The sequence below is a fragment of the Geotrypetes seraphini genome, chromosome 5 (assembly GCF_902459505.1).
Source record: "Geotrypetes seraphini chromosome 5, aGeoSer1.1, whole genome shotgun sequence".
Lineage (NCBI taxonomy): Eukaryota > Metazoa > Chordata > Amphibia > Gymnophiona > Dermophiidae > Geotrypetes > Geotrypetes seraphini.
This window is the reverse complement of record NC_047088.1, coordinates 94,767,612-94,790,453: the sequence shown is the minus strand read 5'-3', so window position 1 is coordinate 94,790,453 and position 22,842 is coordinate 94,767,612. Positions and strand designations below refer to the sequence as shown.

At 40.2% G+C, this 22,842-nt stretch overlaps 1 protein-coding gene across 4 annotated transcripts in view; it reads right to left on the bottom strand.

The window, feature by feature from the left end:
* Nucleotides 1-22,842, bottom strand: part of SGF29 (SAGA complex associated factor 29) — a 45,122-nt gene that overhangs the window by 6,883 nt on the left and 15,397 nt on the right. For all 4 annotated transcript variants that reach the window (XM_033945096.1, XM_033945099.1, XM_033945097.1 and 1 more), the window contains 5 exons: nucleotides 12,945-13,009; nucleotides 10,083-10,212; nucleotides 9,807-9,953; nucleotides 360-395; nucleotides 42-204 (listed from right to left, as the gene is read on the bottom strand). In XM_033945096.1, the coding sequence (XP_033800987.1) occupies nucleotides 42-204; nucleotides 360-395; nucleotides 9,807-9,953; nucleotides 10,083-10,212; nucleotides 12,945-13,009 (541 nt within the window). The remainder of the gene's footprint in view (nucleotides 1-41; nucleotides 205-359; nucleotides 396-9,806; nucleotides 9,954-10,082; nucleotides 10,213-12,944; nucleotides 13,010-22,842) is intronic.

The following is a 22,842-nucleotide window of genomic DNA, read 5'->3' as shown; positions in this document are numbered from 1 at the left end:
AAGCCTGACATAGAGCAAAGAGAGGGATGGCAGAATCTCACCCTTTGAGGTGGAGCATGGATAAGGGCCCGGTAAAAGCAGGTGGTCTGTGGATACAGTGCCAGCACTAATTGATCCTTGTGAAATAGTGCTTCTGGGTCTGTCTCAGGATTAGCTTTCCACTGCGGAAGAGGAATGATGCGTCGTCGACTCAGAGTGTGCCGCCTGCAAGAGGACACACTTTGGTGAAATTTGGTGAATGGCACAACAATGATAGAATAAAAAATACCATCAGGAAACAGCACAGAACGCGAGGATAAAATACCAGCGCTGAGCAGCATCAGCAGAGCAGGCAGAAAGAAGAGGGGTGACTAACTTACTCTTTCCCTTCTTCATCTATGTCATCCACTTCATATCTGCAATGAAAGAAGAAAGTCAGGAATGAAAGAACAGCATGGAAAGTGACAGGACACACTGCTATAACAGATTAAAAAAGGTCTGATCAGAGAGAAATGCAGGGTAACAACACACCAAAGAGTGAAACAACAGCAAGTTTAGAGAGCACTGGTGGGAAGATGAAAGATCCCAGACTTGACATGACCCAATGAAATTTAAGATTGCAGTGGGAAGAGATATCCCAGTCAGCTAAATAACTATTCAGCAGTAGATTCCTTGCTGCAAGTATCCTGTTCTTTTCCTGCTGTCTCCTGAAGAGTTCATGTGTTTCTGCACTGCTTCACGTCCCTCCTTTCATTCGCCAACACATCCAAAACCTAGGATGTAAATATTTCATACTGTGCATACAACACTGTGTAGAAACATATAAGGGAATAATATCTGCTTTGTGAAATTTCCACTCCAGTCAAGACAATCAAACATCACAAATGCATTTGGGAATAAAGGCTCAAGCCTGAACAGGTGGGTTCATTGGTGGTCAAGGACTATTTTGACTAACTGGGAAAAGCTACAGAAATTAAACTTCTTCTGCCCTCATGAAAAATCTATAAAAAGAGAAGGGAAGTGGATAAAAGGGAGGGAAGGTGAAATCCACATTACACCAAATGCTTCCTCTTTTAGGAGATAAGTTACACATAAGACTCTATCATTCTGGTTTCAATTTGATCTTAAACAATATTTAACCACCTAAGAGCAATCAGAATTCTGTTACACCCCTTCCGGATTCAGTACACTAGGTGTTCAATCCCTCCCCGCAATCCGGACTTTATACAACTCCTCTGGAAAATGTATTCTTCGGACCCAGTTCATTTGACACAGCCTGCAGGTATGTCTGTTTCTTTTCCACCGGTTGCACCAGTGGCAGAGCTCCCTTTTCAGCCCTTTTGTCCAGATATGACAGAGCTCGACTGCATTGTTGTCATGCGGATACTATGCCTCTTGTGTATCCTGCATCTGCTTCTATGTTGGATCCAACTGATACCCTTGCTGGGTCTAGTCAACATGGTCGCCCTGAGAGTCCGGATTTGGGCGAGGATCCCTCTGTCCGCAGACTTTTTAAGCATAGCTCTGTCCACCATTTTATTGCTGAGGTTCTGAAAGATCTCGGACTGGAAGATCTCCACCTTCCACGTCTCAGTATTCAGTCATGGACTGTTCTAATGTGCTGTTCTCCTTTTTTCCATCCCACCCTCAGCTTCTTGATCTGGTTACAGAACAATAGGATACCACAGAAAGCTCTTTCCGGCTCTCTAAAGTTATGACTAAGTTTTATCCCTTAGCTCCTGATTTTCAGCAGATTTTTGAGCAACCTAAAGTGGACTGCACCATAGCACAGGTTACCCGATGCACAGCCCTCCCCAGTGATGGGGGAGTAGTGCTAAAGGACTCCCAGGATCGTAGAGTGGATGTTATATTAAAAAAGTTTCTGAAGTGGCTTCTTTTGCAGCACATGCCTGTCATACGAGATTAAGCAGTGTTCCCTCTGCGGACATGGATGCCTGTCCCCTGCTAGTGATGGACGGTGTGGATTATGAGGCAGACACCCTTTATTATATGATCTCAGTTTATGTGATGTCTGTGTGCCGGACTCTTTGGATCCGTCATTGGGCTGGGGACACTGCCTCCAAGGCCACTTTAAGCAGACTTCCTTTCAAGGGTCAGCTTCTTTTTGGCAAAGATCTTGATGACCTCATGGCCAGTGTTGCTGATCACTGCCCTAAGTCTCTCCCTGTGAACAAGTCTCGCCAGACTTCGGGAGGTGACCATAGTAATTTTCGTCTCTCCTGTCGATTTTGTCAGGGATCCCAGAGATATTCCCAGGAAGACTGTCCCCATTACAACAATTCAAATTCCAGACATCCTCAGGCATCCAGATCCTGGGCCACTACTGCTCCTAAAAAGCCCCAATGACGCCAGAAGTCAGGCGGGGCTTCCTCATATCGGAGGCCAACTTTCTCAGTTTTACCAGGAGAGTTGATGCACATATCCTCGGATCAATGGGTGCTGGACATCATTCGGGAGGGGCACAAGATAGATTTCTTTTGCTTGCCTCCGGATTTGTTTCTGGACTTGCCGGCAGGTCAACCAGAGAAGGAATCAAAGGTCCGCGCTGCCCTGCAGCATCTCTTGGACATCTGAGCCATAGAACCCATTCCAGAACATGAATTGGGCTTCAGCAGATACTTCTTACATGTACTTCAGCGTGCCAAAGAAAGGCTCAAAAGACTGGAGACCCATTCTGGATTTCAAGTCAGTCAATTGCTTCCTGCAGATTCCTCATTGCTGCTGTCTCTCCTGGGGAATTTCTAGCATCCTTGGATCTCAGAGGCTTACCTCCATATTCCAATATTTCTGGAGCATCGCAGCTTTTTGCATTTTCATGTTCTGCAACAGCATTTCCAGTTTGTGGCTCTTCCCTTTGGGCTCATGACAACTTTCAACAAGGTGATGGTTGTTTTAGCGGCTTTTCTCCGCAAGCAAAGTGTCCACGTCCATCCTTATTTGGACAACTGGTTGATCCGAGCTCCTTCTTGCCAGGAGTGCAAACTTGTGGTGGAGACAGTGGTATCTCTGCTACAGGGCTTGAATTCAACCACAATTCAACTAAAAGGAATGACCTTCCCCCTCGATCCGACCATAAAAATTCTGGGAGTCACGCTGGACAAAAACCTATCCCTAGAAAACCACACCGACCTCATCGTTAGGAAAAGCTTCTCGGTACATTGGAAACTTCGCACCATAAAAAAATACTTCAATGACACTGCATTCCGCCTACTTGTACAATCCTCTATCCTCAGCATTCTCGACTACTGCAATATCATCTTCCTTAACGCCACAAAGAAAACTACCAGGAGACTAAAAATAATCCAAAATACCACAGTGCGCCTCATCTTTGGCCTAAAGAAATGGGAACATGTCACCCCTTTCTACCACCAACTACACTGGCTGCCATTTGAATCTAGAGTTCTTTTTAAATTCGCATGCTTTTGCTACAAATCGGTTAACGGTTCTTCTCCAAGTTACATAAATACCCACTTTAACCTTTATTGCAACAACAGGACATCACGCAGAATTCAACTGTTCGCCTTCCCTTCACCAAAACACTGTCCTCTCAAAAGATTCCTCGATAGAACTTTCGCCTTCCAAGCAGCCAAGTCGAACCCATGGCTAGCCCAGATGATACTCGAGGCCCCCACTTACCTTGCCTTCAGAAAACTACTAAAAACTTACCTATTCAGCAAACACGACCCTTAATATTCTCTTCACCCCACATAACACTTGCCCCACCCCTGCCCCCTTCCTCCTTCACCAGACCCTCCCTTTTTCCCACTCTCTACTTCCCTTGTCTAGTTCGATCAAAGCTGCAATTTCTGTTAAATTGTTGTAAATCTTCCCCTCATTGCAGACTGTTGTAAATCGCTGTAATTTCATTGCTGACTGCTGTAAATTGTTGTAATTTATCGTAAATCTGCTTGTAATTTGCTGTAAATCTGCTTGTAATTTTGTTGTAAATCTGCTTGTCAATGCAGGTCATTTGCTAATTGATGTAAACCGCCTAGAACTCGCTGGGTATGGCGGTATATAAGAATAAAGTTATTATTATTATTAGATTGTCCAGTTCAAGAAGAGCCAGTTCACGCTGTCACAGACCTTGGAGTATCTGGGCCTTCTCTTCAACACCCAGCAGGGTCATGTGTTTCTTCACGAGCCATGCAGACAGAAACTTCAGCAGCAGGTCAGAGATCTCCTCGACCTTCCAGCCCCACGGCCTGGCATTATCTGCAGGTGCTGGGGTCCATGGCAGCCTCCTTGGAGGCAGTCCCCTGGGCCAGAGCACACATGCGCCCTCTACAGGAGTCCCTCTCCTCCCTCGATGGTCTCCACAACATCATCTCCTTCAGATGCTGCTCCCCTGGATAGAAACAGCGTGCAGCAATCTGCGTTGGTGGCTTCATGGGAAGGCTCTCCGCCAGAGCAAGTTTTTTTTAATCTCAGAGTGGATAACTCTTATGACAGATGCCAGCCTGTCAGGTTGGGGTGCTCACTGTGGGGACCGCTCCATTCAGGGGCAGTGGACTCCTTGTCAGAAATGTTGGTTGATCAGTTGTCTGGAACTTCAGGCAATTAGTCTGTCGTTACTCACTCTCCAGCCCACTCTGAAAGGGCAAGTAGGGTGGGTGTATTTACTCACTCTCCAGCCCACTCTGGAAGGATAATGTCACAACAGTGGTGTATTTAAATCGTTAAGGAGGCACAAGAAGCACTCCCTTGGGCCGGGAAGCTCGCATGCTGTTTTGCTGGGTGAAGTTACATCTTCTGTCTCTCTCAGCAGTGCACAAGGCCAGAGTCGACAATGTACAGGTAGACTTCCTCAGTCGACAAGTCTTGGACCTGGGAAAATGGTTCCTCTCATGGAAAGCATTCCATTTGATTATACAGTGCTGGGGTCATCCCCAGATGGACTTGATGGTTTCAGCAAAGAACTCAAAGGTCAGGCGCTTCTTCAGTTGAAGAACAGAGCGTGGAAACTTGGGGCTGGATGCCTTGGTTCAGGCCTGGCTGGTTCATAAGTTCCTTTATGTGTTCCCTCCATGGCCTCTGGTAGGTCGGGCTATCCACCGGATAGCAATGCATCTCGGCCTCGTGATTCTGGTTGCTCTGAACTGGCCTCATCGCCTGTGATATACAGATCTCTTTTGACTTCACCGGGACAGGAAGTAGAGTTGCGCAGGGACAGAAATCCCACCCGTCCCCGCCAAAGTCCCACCCGTCCCCGTGAGGAATCCCTCCGTCCCCACCCGTCCCCGCGAGGAATCCCCTCCGTCCCCGCCCGTCCCCGTGAGGAATCCCCTCCATCCCCGCCCATCCCTATAAACTTCAGAAATAGTTACTTCATTTAATTATGCTACTGAATTAAAGGCTCTGATAGAAACCCATTTACAAATAAGCAAAAAGACTTTATTAATTTGGAAATATTAATTGGGAAGAATACATACTTTGTAAACGGGTTTCTACCAGAGCCTCTTTTGTTTATAAATTTTTATCAACAAAACTAATATACTACTTTATCCTGAAGCAAAAAAAAAAAAAAAAAAGAAATAGAATTCTTTTCCTACCTTTGTTGCCTGGTTTCTGCTTTCCTCATGTTCTCATTCAGTTCCTTCCATCCACTGTCTCTCTTCCTTCTGCGTCTTCCATTTGCTCTGTTACTGTGCCTCTCCCTTTCTCCCTTCCAAATTGGTCTGGCACCCATCTTCTTCCCTCCGCTCCCCCCATCTCTGTCTTCTTCCCTGCCAGCGTCTTCTCCCCACTCTCTCTTCCCCATTTCCTTTCAGCGTCCTTCTCCCCCCCATCTTCCCCATGTCCTGTCAGCATCCTTCTCCCCCCTCTGTCTTCCACATGTGCTTTCAGTGTCCTTCTCCCCCCTCTGTCTTCCACATGTGCTTTCAGTGTCCTTCTCCCCCCTCTGTCTTCCCCATGTCCTTTCAGCGTCCTTCCCCCTCTCTGTCTTCCCCATGGCCTTTCAGCGTCCTCCACCCACCCACCCCATCTTCCCCATGTCCTTTCAGCGTCCTTCTCCACCCCTTTGTCTTCCCCATGTGCTTTCAGCATCCTTCCCCCACCCACCCACCCCCGTCTTCCCCATGCCCTGTCAGCGTCCTTCTCCCCCTTCTGTCTTCCACAAGTGCTTTCAGTGACCTTCCCCCCCCGGTCTTCCCCATGGCCTTTCAGCGTCTTCTCCACCCCTTTGTCTTCCCCAGTGCTTTCAGCGTCCTTCTCCCACCTCCTTCTCTCCCGCCCCGGGTGCAGCACAGCCGGCCAGGTCCCCTTACTTTTGTGGCGCTTCCCCGACCGACCGACCGACAACAGCCCCAGTCTGTCAAACCTCCCTGCCCTTAACCGCAAATCTAAATTTCCTTCTTACCCTCAACTATGGCTTCTTATGCCAAAGCCTGGAAGGCTTTCCAACAGTGGTGTGATGAGGACCGCTTGGAGCCTGAGCGGGCTCTCATTTTGGTGGTCCTGGCCTTTCTTCGGACAGGTTTAGATAAGGGTTTAGTGGTGGCCTCCCTTAAAGTTCAAGTTGAAGGCCTTTCGTACTTCAGGACACGCAGGGGTTCTAGTTTGCTTACTGCTCATCCACATGTTACCTGGCTTCTGAGGGGGGCGCTTCGTTTGCAGCCTCCCTTGCATCATCCTTTCTCTTCGTGGAATTTTAACATCATCTACAGGGTCTTGTGGAAGCTCCATTCAAGCCATTAAAGGATGCTACTCTTTTGGATCTGACGATCAAGAACAGGGTTGCCCAAATGGTCGATCGCGATCAACCAGTAGATTGCAAAGGCAACCCGAGTCGATTGCTTTGTCTTTGCGATCTTGTTCTTCCTACATAAGGACATAAGAATTGCTGCTGCTGGGTCAGACCAGTGGTCCATCCTGCCCAGCAGTCTGCTCACGCGGCGGCCCCCAGGTCAAAGACCACTGTTCTAAATGAGTCCAGCGCTGGACCACAAGCCTTCACCTTTGGCGTCAATTCTGATGTCGGAGAGGAAGTTGTGAGCCAGCCAATTGCTGCCTGGCTGGCCTGGAACTTCCTCTTCATCAGAATTGACGGCCAGGAGGGGGGAAAGGCTTGTGGGCCCGGCGCTTGTACGTGCCAGGCCTGGCTCAGGGAAGCAGGGAGAAATCGGCGTGGTGGCTTGGAGGGGGGGCAGGGAGAGAGAAAGAATCGGGGAAGTGGAGAAATTGGTGCTATGACTTGGGGAGGGCAGGGGGAGAGAGAAAGAAAGACAGGCAGCCAGGGGGAGAAAGAGAAAGAAAGAAATAAAGAGGGGGGCAGAAAGAAAGAAATATAGGATTTACAGTCAGAAGGAAGTGCAACCAGAGACTCATGAAATCACCAGACAAAAAGGTAGGAAAAATTATTTTATTTTCAATTTAGTGATCAAAATGTGTCCGTTTTGAGAATTTATATCTGCTGTCTATATTTTGCACTATGGCCCCCTTTTACTAAACCGCAATAGTGGTTTTTAGCACAGGGAGCCTATGAGTGTCAGGAGCAGCGCAGGGCATTCAGCACAGCTCCCTGCGCTAAAAACCGCTATTGCAGTTTAGTAAAAGGGGAGGGAGTATATTTGTCTATTTTTGTATAGTTGTTGCTGAGGTGACATTGCATATTTTAAAGTCATCTACCTTGACCTCTGAAAAAACCCCTGAATACAAATGATAATTAACATTTTCTCTGCGTACTGTGTGTTTTGTGTTTTTTTTAATTTTATTGTTGGTAGATCATTTTGACTTGGTCATTTTAAAAGTAGCTTGCAAGCCAAAAAAGTGTTGGCACCCCTGATCAAGAAGGTCTTTCTGGTCATCATTGTCTCAGCTTCAAGCTCTTCTGTGCAGGGAACCCTTTCTCTGAATCACGGACATGGGAATTATTCTCTGTACTGTACCTTCCTTTCTACCGAAGATGGTTTCCACCTTCCATGTCAACCAGAAGGTTTGTTTACCTGCGTTTCATTCCACAGGCTCCAAGCAAAAGGATCAGATCTTGCACAAGCTGGACATCAAGAGATTCTTGCTCCACTATTTGGAGAAGACTAATGATTTTTGGCCGTCTAATCATCTCTTTGTCCTCACTGCTCCGCCTTGATATGGTCAGCCGGTGTCTAAGACCTCGATCGCTTGATGGATTCATAGCCATTTCCACGTCTTATATCACCCATGGTAAGCAGCTGCTAGTTTCCCTTAGGGCCCAATCGACTAGAAGTGTTGTTGCTTTGTGGGCAGAGTCTCACGCGATTCATCCAGATGAAATTTTCAGGGTGGCTACTTGGTCATTTCTTCATACCAGTTTTACCGGGTGGATATGGTGGCTCACTCTGATGCTGCTTTGGGACCTCGATTTTCCTCCCTAGACGCTGCCATTGCTTTGGTACGTCACCTAGCGTACTGAATCCAGAAGGGACTTAACAGAATGGAAGATTAGGTTTTCACCTTCAATAATCTTCTTTTAGTCCCTGGAGGATTCAGTATTGCCCGCCCTCTGTATGTAAGCTCAGTTGTTCTGAATCTCTTGTTTTCTGCCTTGGTTATTCTCCTTACAGGCTTGAAGATCTTCCAACCAGTAGACGGATCCTGTAGAGAGTTTGCTCTTCTGTGATTATGCATATTGCTGAAGGCTGTTTCATGTGGGTGCTTGTTCCACACAGCAGGTTAGTTCTACATTGTTCCTCAGTGTTTTTGTGTGTTGTTTTTGAGCCAGTTTATTGCTTATTTTCATGTTTTGCAGGGCAGACCAGTTCAGAAATTGTTTATGTTGCTGGAGCACTTCTCCAGTACCCATTTCCTTGTCATGGATTTGTTCAGGTATGTTGCTTGGCTTTGGGACTGAACTGCAGGGGGCTCTAACTCTCTCTAAGGTGGGAGGAGCACATGCTTCAGAAAAGTGTTAGGATTCTGCAACTCCAGGATTCCAGGGAGGGATTGAACACCTAGCATACTGAATTCTCCAGGGCAGTGGCATAGCGGGCCTGAGTAGCACCTGGGATAGTGGCGCCTCTCTCCTGCCATCTTCCCTGCCTCCCTTGCCACTTGCATGCACCCCTTTCTTGTACCTTTTTATCTTCGATGTGAGCAGCCATGAACTTGCTACTCATGTCAGCTTCGGCTCTCTCTGATGTCACCTCCTAGACGCGGATCCCGGAAGTGATATCAGAGAGTGTACTATGGCTGCTCGCACTGAAGTTAAAAAGTTGAAAAGGGGGAAGAGGTGGGCATGTGTGCGGCAGGGGTAAGAATGGGAAGGGTGGAGAACAGGAGGGGTGACAGCATCCCGAGGAAGACCGCGCTCAGAGTGGACCCCCCCCCTTACTACACCACTGTTCCAGGGACTAACAGAAAGAATATTATCGAAGGTGAAAACCTAATCTTCCATTAATAAAGCTTGCTTGTATGAATAAGTTCTGAAAGAGCAAGGTTGCACCCAGAGCAGGAGAAACTTCCAGGATAATCAATGTTTCTGCTTTTAGTATGGCCAGTGCTCATACCACCAGCTTCAGAGTAATGATTCAGGAAGTGTAGTGGGCGAGCTTAGTAGCACCTCCTAATTTTTTTCCCCCCTATTATAAATTTTGGTTTAGTGAAATGCTGTTAAGTTCCATACATTCAGTAAGTTCTCATTACAACCCTTGTTCCCTTATCTCCCAAAACACCACATCCTCCCCTCAACATCCCCCCACCCAAGAACCTCCTGAATGCTAAGATTCTTCAAAGACATTAAACTGCCCCCTTCTGCTGCAGTTGATAACACTAGCAATGACATTTGTGCCTGAACACACCCCAGTGGTACCTTGGAACCCCCTCCTTACTTGTTGGTAGCATGACTGTAGCTCACGACCTCAGCTAGTATCCACTGCTCATCTCCATCCACAGCCTTCACCCGTGCAGCCACCTTGTCTCCTGGCTTAGCCACGTAGTCACTGGATGCAGGAATTGCACCACAGAGAGGCGGTGGCCTGCAGGAGGAAGAAAAAAGATGGCATGACCCTTGGATCCTCACTGTCTTTTATATTAGAGAGATGTTAGTGAAATCGGGACTAGAGGACCAGCTCTAAGGGGGAGGGGCAAATGGCATTGAGACTTACTTTTCTCCTGGCTTCCCAATCCAGAGAGGCAGTGTCATGGCAGACTGCTGTAGAAGGGTCATTAGTACTCCCCGCCGCATGGTCTTCCGCGGGGGTTCAGAGTCATTGTACATACCTGCAATCTTGGCAGCTGCAAAAGGGAGAGAAAAATGAGAACATCAGCTGAAAAGAAGAATGGCAAGATAAAAGAGAAGAGAAAGGGTACAGGAAAAAAAAAATAGAAAGAGAAAGAGAGAGAAGTTTAGAGGGAAAGTGAAAAGAGGGAGGTTATTCTTCCATAGGAAGAGAGACCAAACATGTGCTGTGAAAATAAATGTTCAATACCCATAAAGGTCCATATTTATGCATAGACAACATAACTACCTAGAACACGATGGCAAGAAAACACAATACAGCCCATGAAACTAGATCCTTTGTATATGTCAAGTTAAGATGAACACATTGGATTGTAAGTATGGCAAATTGCAACCCATTTTGACTATACTATGTATGTTAACCTGTAACCCATTCTGAGCTCGTTGGGGAGAACGGGATAGAAAATGAATTAAATAAATAAACTGGATGAGCTATAATGTGTTTTCTTTCCATCGTGTTCTAGGTTGCTATATTGTCTATGAATAAATATGGACCTTTATGGGTACTGCACCAATAGTTACTTCAGTAAAAAAATTCAACACAGAGCCTCGGAGTGAGTGTGTTGATACTCCATTATCTGTCATATCCTCAACCTTTCGCTTTCAACTTCAATTGTCCCCAATACCTTCAAACATGCAGTAGTCACTCCCCTCCTGAAAAACCCCCCACTTTACCCTAGCTGCCCCTCCAATTATCGCCCCAATCTCCCTCATCCCTTTCTTATCCAAGATACTTGAATGCATGGTCCACCCAATTGTCTGGACTTCCTCTCATACAGAGCTCACACTGGGAAAGAGCCTAGGAAGCCAGCCGGCTCCAGCTTCTAGATCTAGCTCACAAAAAAAGCTAGCTGTAGCTGCCTCCCAGTCTACATATTTCCCTCTCTGTCATAGAGGTGGAACTTCCTGCTTCTCAACACTACAGTATCCCCCTGCTGACAGAGGAATATAAACCCATCTTGTCTGTGCCAGTCTGGAGGGACACTAAAGAATCCAGCTTGCTTTCACTGTGGCACGATCGGGTTCAGGCTGCAAGAGGCAGGGGAAGGAGCAGCAGAGGAGAGACAGCTGCGGAGGGCCTAGAGAGTTTTATAAATTTGTCTATTCCTTGGATCAGCTGTGTTTTCAAAGAGGGACCCCTTATGAAGACATTCCCACACGCCAAATGTACACTTGATGTAAGATGAAAAAATGAATAAAGAATTGGAAAAAAAAAAAGTCTCGGGTCTTTCCGTGACTTATTGCTTCTTACAAGTCAAGATGGAACACCATTTCTCAAACTACTTTTCTTGAAACTTGCTATGGGCTGGCAAATGCTTAGGAGATGAAGAAAGGAATAACTCATTCATTGGCTGAAGGGAAATGGGGAAGACAGAGTAGGCAGAAGACACTGAAGGGAAATGGGGAAGACAGGGTAGGCAGAAGACGCTAAAGGTAAATGGGGAAAACAGAGTAGGCAAAAGACGCTGGAAGGGAAGAAGACAGAGATGCCAGACTATGTGGAGAGCGGAGGGAAGAAAATGGGTGCCAGACCAATTGGGGGGGGGGGGAGTGAAGAGAGAGGCACAGTAACAGAGCAAATGGAAGACACAGAGAGAAGACAGTGGATGGAAGGAATTGAATGAGAAGATGAGGAAAGCAGAAACCAGACAACAAAGGTAGAAAAATTTCCTATTTATTTTGCTTTAGGATAAAGCCCTGACAGCTGAATATCTCTTTCTCTAGTTCAGCAGGCAGAACTTTGATTTATAAGGAAGGAATAAGCTAAATATTGCAGTACTGAGGCTTGTATGGATGCTGCGGGTATAGTAGTCGCGGGGACGGGGCGGTGACAGGGACAATGATCGTGGGGACAGGGACAAATTTTTCCCCCATCTCATTCTCTAGTATACAGTTTAAACTCTTCTTGCTGAACTACAAATGCATCCACTCCACAGTCCCCTAGTATCTTTCCTCACTTACCGCCCATGAACTCTGTTCTCAGAAAAATCTCTCCTATCTGCCTCTTCTCCACCTCTGCCAACTCTAGACTGCGCCCCTTCTACTTTGCTGTACCGAATGCCTGGAACAGGTTGCCTGAATCAATACGTCAAGCTTCAACTCTTGATGTGGTGTTCAAATCCAGGTAATCCACTTCTTCGATTCTGCCTTCAACTTATAACACACACCATTCTGCAACCACCCCCCACCCTTGCAGTCTGTTTTGATTAGAATGTAAGCTCTTAGAGCAGGGACTATCTCATATATGAACTAACAACTTGTGTACAGTGCTGCATATGCCCAGTAGTGCTTAGGGAATGCTTAGTAGTAGTATTAAGCAGTCCAATCCTTCAGCAATAATTACTTCATGAGGCTCTGAGGCCTTGTATGTTGATTGAACCTGTGGTGCCCTACTTCTTATACCTATTTCCATGGTGATAGGAAGATCATGTATGAGGGAATGGGGACACCACAGAGTCCATCAGCAGGTGAGAGTTCAGACACCCTGCATTGTATTTTGTTACTGAAGTCGATGCTGTTGGGGGAACAGGCTACTCAAAAAGATGGTGGCAGAGGTGAAAGGGGATGCTGGGAGAAGAAAGGACCTAGGCAGGGCAATTTGGGAAAAGACATACCCTGCCCTCATTGCCTATGGATACCAATAACTGAAATCTGTCCTTGCACCAGAAGGAGAAGAATGAAACAGAGCTAACAGCAATAGGGAGGGTGTGGTAGGTAGGTCACTTACCAATCCTCCTCTCTTCCAGCAGGGACTTAATCTCTGCAATCTTATCCAGGGATTTGCGCAGGATACTGGAAGGAAGAAGAGATAAAGTTATTAGTGCTAATGAACAGGTGTCAGGGTCAGTACCACAGTAGTAGTTCTGGAAAAATTTCACCCTTTTCCAGTCCTTCTCATCTACAATTTCTCTCCCTTTTCTCTCTGTACTGACAAGAAGGAAAATTTGAGTGTATGCCGACAGCCACAATGAAAATATCGATTTATTGTATTTATTTAGGATTTTGACAACCTCACCTAGAACATTTTATAGGAATTAACTTACCATTATACAGACACAAAAAGGGGGAGCAGCAGAAATAAATCAAACATGGACTTTTTATCAACCTCCTATTTCCCTGTGCTGAGTACACAAGGTTTTTTGGGGACAAAATCTGTCATAAAGTGCCTAGTTATCACCTAGGGCAAGCAATCATATTTGTGCCCCATTCCCCATTCTCAACCCCGAGAGTAGAGAATGACACAGGGACAATGTTTGTTCTCATCCCTGCAGGCTCTGTCCCCAATCCAGCCTCGAACACTTATGATTTTATATTTAAATCTTTTAATTAAAATACAAAAAGGGACAATATTCTGTACAACTGTATATAAATCACAAATAGAGCCTTCAGTTTCGCTTTTCTTTTGGTACAACCTTCCCAAAGATTCAGTTGCCTATGTTTTTACTTAATCTGGGAAGGTAAATGAATTGTATTTCAGTCATGGATATAGAAGAGAACTTAAACTGTGTAGTGGATGAACAGGAAAATAAGTGTCTATTAAATGTTAGAAATGTTCCTTGATGCCAGCAACAATGGATGAGTCTGTTGCAGTAACAGTAAGATGCTCAAGCAGCTGGGCACATGATGGCAGGACGTAGCAGATGGTAGGAGTCTGATCAACAGACAAGACACAAATGATGTCATTTAACAGTAGTTCATTTAAATCCAAAAGAACTTCTGCTGTTTTTTGGGTTTTTTAAAATCATTGGATCATTTTTTTAAATCATAGTAACATAGTAAATGACGGCAAATAAAGACCCGAGTGGGCCATCCAGTCTGCCCAACCATACATGCTCCATAAATTAATTATTTAGTTTAAATTATCCTTTTACTTAGATATTTCTGGGCCAGAAACCCAGAGCCCTACCCAGTAGTGTGCTTAGTTTCCATCTACTGGAGCCTCCATCAAAGCTCACTCCAGCCCATCTTAATCATCCCAGCTATTGAAACCCTCCCCAGCCCGGCCTCAACTGAATGTTTATATGCGGGACACAGGCCATGAAAGCCTGCCCAGTACTGGCCTTAGTTCCTTCAATCACTGGATTTTTTTAAATCATTAGAATAATTGTCTAAGATGTGTTAAGTTTTTACATATTGATACTAGTCTCAAGTTTTTAGAGAATGATACCAGGACAAAGTTTGTCCCTGTCCCACAGTTGACTATGAGTATCCAGCCCCATGTCATTCTCTAGTGTCCTCATTTCTCTCTATCCACCTACATTCCCTCTACTGGTCTTCCTGACCCTCCACCCACTACCTCTCCTCCCTGTGCTCCCACCAAATTATTTCCCCAGTAATTCTCAAACTCTGACTCACCCCTCCGAAGCTTTTTTACACTCCTCGCGGTATTCCTCTCGGTATACCACCAATATCATTTCCCTGGGTCACCCAATGCCCTATCCATCCTACCCCCCACACACTAACAGAGTAAGAAGCCACTATCCTTACTTACTCTCCAGCTATTCATTTCTTCTCTCTTGCAAGTGCTACAAAAAGTAGGAACAGCAGGTCCTCAGTGGTCACAACCATTCTCTCTCTCCTCCACATCCTTATGTGGGCAGGATGGAATTGACCTGTTCTTTGGGGAGAGGGATCTGGATTAGCTTGCAAGCCTCTGTATGAACAAGCCAGGCAACATGGTCCACTTTTCTGCTCTCAGCCTATGCTCCTACAGTCATTGGTGTGATTAGACTGACGTAGTTCACTCAGACATTCTTCTCCTGGGAAGAGGCCTTGGATCAGCCTATATTCCTTGGATGCCATATGGGAGTTGGCCACACTTCTGGTAGTTGATTCTGTGTGCCACCTTACCTGCTCTCCTCTATGGCTACATTATCTTTGTATACAGCTTGATCTCATCAAGAATAAGTGAGACATCGATTGTGAACAGTACAGCAGTCTATCTGCTCTTTGTTTTTGAGGGTGCCCAGTTCAATCTTCCTTCCTCTGAACTATAAGGGGAGCAGAAGCAGAAATCTGCCCACACAGACTGTCTATTCTCCTTCTTCCTGTACAGCATTTGAAAGCTTGCATTTATTTTAAGACAGGGTCTGGCACCAACAAAGGTGCTCTCCAAAGCTCTAGGCACTCCAGGCAAGTGCTCTGCTGTACCCAAATACATCTCTCTCTCATTCACATGTGCTTATTCACTGTTTAGATATCATAATAAAAACATACTACAGAGTCACAATAGAATACAATGCTCGATATGCGTTTTTCCTGTGGCTACACTAAATTATAAGAGACGCACATTTGTAACAATGTAAACACAATACGGAATAATCTCAAATGTGAATAAATGAAATAAATACAGTAGGGGGGCGTGGCTTGGAGCGCGCACGATATGGCTGCTTAACCGCGGCGCTCCTGAGTCCCAGGCAACAACTGAATAAAAATAAAACTCTTTACTTCACTCGCCCGATTTAAAAATAATAAAAATCAACGTCGGAGATGGCAGCGATAAGGCAGGGAAAGAATGAAAAACCTTGTACATCGGGAGTGTCGGCGAAAAGGTCGAAGGTAACTCCCGTATCGCCGTCCAGTGTACCAATCCCGCTGGAAGCTGAGGAACTTAATGAAAAATCGGACATCATGGCGGAATTATTTAAAATCAAAATAATGTTGACTGATAATGCCAACAAAATATCAGAAGTTAAGGAGGAGCTGTTCAATCTGAAACAGGAGATCCAAACTGACAGGCAGAGAATGTCTGTGATAGAGGAAAGAATCTGGCAGTTGGAAACTTTCACACAAAAGTGTGAAGAGGAAAAGAAAGATGTTACAGCCTTAAAAAATCAACTAATTGATATGGAGAATCGAGGAAAAAGAAAGAATATTAGAATCCTTGGTTTAGCTGAAAATATTGAAGGAGAGGACCCTATACAGTTTTTGGAAAATCTTTTGCCTAAACTGCTGCAGCTAAATTCTAAATGGCCGTTAGAGATAGAACGTGCCCACAGAATCCCCACAAGAAAACCAACAAACCAGGCAGCTCCTAGACCTCTGATCTTCAAAGTATTAAGATACCAACAAGCATTTGAGATCTTAAAAGTGGCAAAAGCAAATAAAAACCTAAACTATAAAGGATCTAAATTGATTTTGGTTCCTGACTTTGCTAAATATACTGCAAATATAAGGAAACAATTCCTCACATTCAGACAACAATTAAAAGAAAAGGGCTACATGTATGGTCTATACTATCCGTCTACAATGAGAATTTCTACTGGGAATAAATCTATGTATTTTCAAGATCCAGCAAAACTGAAAGAATTTTTGACACAAGAAGAACCAATGTCTACATGATAAAACAGAATAAGTAGATGGAAACAAAAAGGGAAAAAAAGAAGAGGAACCAATGTCTACATAAAATCAGAATAAAATGAAAGTTTCATCTGAAGATAGGATATATAAAATGCAAGATAAAATAAGAAAAAAGAAGATGGTTAAAAAGAAAGAAGAAGACAATGATTACTAACAGAATAAATTATTTTTAAAATGTTGACAATCTTTGATTCAAATATTATTATAATATATTGGATGTTATGATTTAAATTATTGATTTTATTCCATCCATTTAAAAAAAAAAAAAAAACATTTTATAATTTTTGATTCAATTATTATTAATATATTGGATGTTATGATAAAATTATATTATAATAGAAATCAATACTATTTATAAAATTATTGCATCTATATTTAATACTGCTAATATTAATTGAAAAAAAAACATTTTTTTTGGAATTGATTAAATGAGTGGGAAATTATTATAACATAGATATTAATTATATAATCTTTTTGATATAAAAATATATTTTATTTAATTACCTATACATATTAGGTTACTATAAATGATGATATTTAAAAATGTTTAAAATGATTTTATTAAAATTTGATATATGGAATTAGAGATATATTTGAAATATATTGAATTTATTGTAGGGATAATATATTATTATAGCTAAGACTTGAAAATATTAATATGATTTATCCAATTATAATTGATATGAATTATTGCATCTATATTTAATACTGCTAATATTAATGGGAAAAAATTTTTGGAATAGGTTAAATGAGTGGGAAACTATTATAATATAGATATTAATTATAGAATCTTTTTGTTATAAAATGATTTTATTAAAATATTTACTATTATTTTTATAGGAATAGATATATCTAATTTATATATATGAGAATTTAATATATGGAATTAGAACTATATTTGAAATATATTTAATTTATTGTATGAAGGTTTAAATGAATATATAGGGTGGGTAAAGAAATATGGAATGTATTGAATTAGAAGTTATTTTTAAAATAATTTATGAATGATTAGTTGCCTGGGGGAAGGGAATTAGGTTTTGCATGACCAATGTGCGTTTCAGGTCAAACATTGATAGTGGGAGGGTGGGGAGGGAAAATAGAGGGTGGGAATGGGGATCAATATATATTAATTGTGCTAAGATCTAATCATGTATATTATCATAGAATATTGGTTAAAATTTAATGATAAATAAGATGGATATAAAAATTTATTCTATGAATGTCAATGGTTTAAATCATCCTATTAAGAAGAAGAAAATATTATCGTTCCTTAAAAATCAAAATGCGGACATCTACTTCATTCAAGAGACACATCTTTCTGAAATTGAATCTAAAAAATTATCTGGGGGTTGGATTTCTAATTGTTTATTTGCACCGGCTTTAAAGAAAAAAGCTGGAGTGGCTGTTCTGATAAACAAAAAATGTAATGCGAATTTCAAATTAATAAATTATGACCCCTTAGGTAGATGGGTGCATGTCAAAATGGATCTGGGAAATACAACCATGGATTTATTCAATTTATATGCTCCTAATACGAATCAAATGGAGTTTTTCAAACAAATTCAACAATTACTTTTACCACTGGCTACATCTAATTTAATAGTAGCAGGGGATTTCAATGCTGTAATGGATCCAATTTTGGATAAAAAACCAAGTAGAATTATGAAATCATTAGGCTTAGATAATTTGATTCAATCTTGTGATTTAGTAGATATATGGCGTATTCTTCATTTTAATGATCAGGAATTTTCTTTTTGTTCTCAGGTCCACAAATCCTTTTCAAGAATTGATTATATATTTGTTTCTAATAACCTAGCGCAGCGTGTGTTAAAAGCAGTAATAGATCCTATTATAATTTCAGATCATGCTGGTGTGTGGATTAATCTTCAAAATTATGATATTGAACATTTCAATTCAATTTGGAGATTTAATAATAATTTTTTAGCGGATTCAAATTTCCTTGAAGAATTTAAATTAAAAATACAAGAATTTTTTCAAATTAATGATTCAGATAATATTAATGCTGAGATTTTATGGGACGCTTTTTGAGAGGATGAGAGGAATGAGAACAATGAGAGGAAATATTATTTCATATTCAGCATATATTAATAAACAACATAAAAAACAGTTTCTTGAATTAGGAAAACAAATTAAATTATTAGAAAATAAATTAATTGAAAAATGGGAAAATAATACATTACAAGATTTATTAAAACTAAAAGTTAAATATAATGAGATTTCTTCTCAATTTGTGAGGAAAGACTTATTTAATAAACAAGTTCAATTTTATGGAAATTCAAATAAAGCTGGAAAATTATTAGCAAATTTTCTTAAAGCAAAAAAAAGAAAATCCAAGATTAATGCAATAAAAGATATACAAGGTAATACACACACTAACAATAAAGACATTTTAATACAGTTTCTTGATTTTTATAAAGATTTATATTCTTCTGAATCTTATGAAAATAAAGAACCAGATGGACTTAATTTTTTAAATTCATTTATTGGACCAAATGTTCCAGATCATATAAAAGGAAGTTTAGAAGAACCTATATCTTTAAAAGAAATAGAATCAGCATTGAAGTCTCTTAGAGTTGGATCCGCTCCGGGTGGTGATGGTTATACGGTTGAATTTTATAAATCATTTCAAAACATTATTTTACCATATCTATTAAAATTATATCAGTATCAAATGAATAATGGAAATATATCAGGTACTATGGCTGATTCACTAATTATTGTCTTACCAAAACCAAACAAAGATCCTACTTTGGTTTCAAATTACAGGCCTATTTCTTTATTAAATGTAGATGGTAAATTAATTTCTAAAGTACTAGCAATAAGATTGGCAAAAGCTCTTCCTTTCATTATTGATGTGCATCAAACAGGATTTATTGCTAAAAGACATTCATCACACAACACTAGATTAGCATTTCATTCTTTAAACTTAGCAAAAACTATAAATGATCCTGCATTTATGGTATCTTTAGATGCAGAAAAAGCATTTGATAGAGTAGAATGGAAATTTATGTATCAAGCTCTAGAATGGTTTGGATTAGGTCCCGGCTTTATTAAAATGATTCAAACTTTGTATAGCTCTCCTGGTGCAAGATTATATATAAATAACAATTTATCAGATAGATTTAACTTGCAAAGGGGAGTTAGACAAGGATGTCCTTTGTCCCCCTTACTTTTTGATGTTGTTTTAGAACCCTTGTTAATTGCAATTAATCAAACTAAGGAGATAAAAGGAATCCCATTTTCTAACTGGGAATATAAACTTTCTGCATATGCAGATGATATTTTATTATATTTAAGAGAACCGGGGAATACTATTCCAAGTTTACTTAATCTTCTAGAGGAATTTGGAAAATTTTCTGGATATAAAATTAATTGGAGTAAATCAGAAATTCTTCCTATTAATGTTCATTGTACCAAAGGATTATTTGATTCATATTCATTTATTTGGAAAGAGGAAGGTTTAAAATATTTAGGAATTATGATTAAAAATACAATTGATGATACAGTCAAAGAAAATGAAAAACTTTTATTGAAAAAAATTACAGAAATGTGTGAACAATGGAATCCTTTACATCTTTCATGGTGGGGAAGAGTTCAAACAATTAAAATGATGATATTGCCTGTGGTTTGTTATCAAATGAGTATGATACCAATATTTTTTCAGGGGTCCTTTTATAAAAAATTAAACAATATTATTACAAAATTTGTTTGGTTTGGGAAAAGATCCAGAATAGCTTTAGTATCTTTACAAAGACCAATTGTGGAGGGAGGGGTAAATTTTCCAAATTTTTATAGGTACCATCAAGCCTATATTCTAAGACAGGGTATGTATTGGATCCTCCCAGATCTCATGGAAAATGTACCAGATTGGCTATATTTAGAATGGCGGCTCCTGTACCCATTACATTTAGATCATTTAATTAGTATAACAATGCCTAGAAAATACAAAGATAACAGAATTTTAATAGACACTTGGAAAACATTAAGATATATTAATAACCTATCACCAGATCCAATTAGTAAATCACTAAATCAATCTATTTGGGTAAACTCCAGGATCAAAATTGGCGGATTTAAGATCGTCTGGAAACAATGGATAAGTGCAGGACTACGAACATTAAATGATGTCATTTCAGACGGTTCACTGCTTAGTTTTTCACAATTGCAAAATAAATTTGGCTTAAATAAATCACAATACTTTAAATGGATGCAATTGAAGCAGGCCATTCAGGTAGGGTTCTCTGAATGGAAAAATCTTAATACTCAATATAGTCTGCCGGTTTTATGTTTCCAGGCGGATTTCTTGGGACACCAAGCCGCAAAATGGTACAAATTGATATATGGGGGCGTGGCTTGGAGCGCGCACGATATGGCAGCCTAACTACAGCGCTCCCGTATCCAGGCAACAAACGGAACAAAATTAAAACTTCTACTTTTTCAAATCGCTAAAAAAAATACACTAAACAACGTCGGAGATGGCGAATATAAAGCAGGGGAAAGCTGAAAAACCTTCAACATCGGGAATATCAGCAAAAAGAACAAAAGTCACTCCCCTGTCACCATCGAGTGTGCCGTTCCCGATGGAGACTGAAGAAATCACTGAAAAGGCTGATATAATGACTGAACTGTTTAAAATAAAACTTATGCTGACTGAAAACTCCAATAAAATATCGGAAGTAAAAGAAGAGCTTCTTAACATGAAACAAGAAATCCAAACTGAGAGACTGAGAATGACAGTGCTGGAAGAAAAAGTGGAGAGGTTTGAATCTTTCACACAGGAATATGACAAAGATAAAAAAGAAATAGCAGCTTTAAAAAATCAAATGGTGGACATGGAAAACCGTGGAAAAAGAAAGAACATAAGAATTTTGGGGCTGGCTGAAAATATTGAAGGAGAAGATCCTGTACAATTCCTAGAAAATCTGTTACCTAAACTACTTCAGCTCAACTCAAAATGGCCGTTAGAAATTGAAAGAGCCCACAGAATCCCCACAAGAAAGCCAGTAAACCAAGCTGCTCCAAGACCTTTGATATTCAAGGTATTACGGTATCAACAAGCTCAAGAAATATTAAAAATGGCAAAAGCAAATAAAAACTTGAATTATAAAGGATCAAAACTGATTTTAGTACCGGATTTTGCTAAATATACTGCTAACATAAGAAAACAATTCCTCACATACAGACAGCAGCTGAAAGAAAAGGGATACATATATGGAATATATTATCCATCCACTATGAGAGTATCCAGTGGAAATAAATCCATATATTTTCAAGACCCGGCAAAACTGAAAGAATTTCTGACACAAAAAGATCCTAAGTTTATATAAATAACAGAACAATTCAGCTGAAGAAAGAAGAAAGAAGAAAGAAGAAAGAAGATAAAAAAAAAAAAGGGAAAATAAAGAAGATTATTAAAAGAAATGTTATCAACTGGAAATATAATTTATTGAAATAATGGATGCAATAATATAACAATATTTAAAAATTAGCATCCACAATCATTAATATCATTAATTATTATTAATATTATTAAAAAAAAAAAAAAAATATATATATTATTATTATCAAAATATAATAAATTAATTATTAAAAAAAAAATATATATATATATAAAATACAAGTTTTAATCAAAATAGATAATAAATTCTATTATATAGCATATTAAATTATTATGATAAAGGATTAATGAAATGATTTACAATGAAATTATCATTAAAATATTGAAAGGAAAAATTTATAATTGTTATATTGAGAATAAGATTTAAAAATGAAATATATTAATTATTATAAAAACAATATTTTAACACTGTATAAGAAAATTATAATTTTATGAAATATATACAAGAAATAATTGATTATTGACAGAAATACTGACATAAAATGTATATTTTAATCAAATATTCATTCAAATTAATTCAGTATGAATATGATCTATGAAAACGATTGAAATGCATTATTATTAAGATCAATATTATATATTTATTTAATACTGGATATATTTAAGTTATATGAAGATATAGATATAGATATATATAGAGAATAAGAGCTATATTTGAAATATGTTTATTTATTAGAAATATTATATTACAAGTATGCATGATATTGAATTTAATTTTATAATTCAAATATATTTAATTCTCAGTAAATATATAAAATTTTATAGATTAAATGAATATAATTTTTAATAATATAAGGGTGGAAGTATATAGAATGTATTGAATTCAGAAATATATTTTAAATAATAT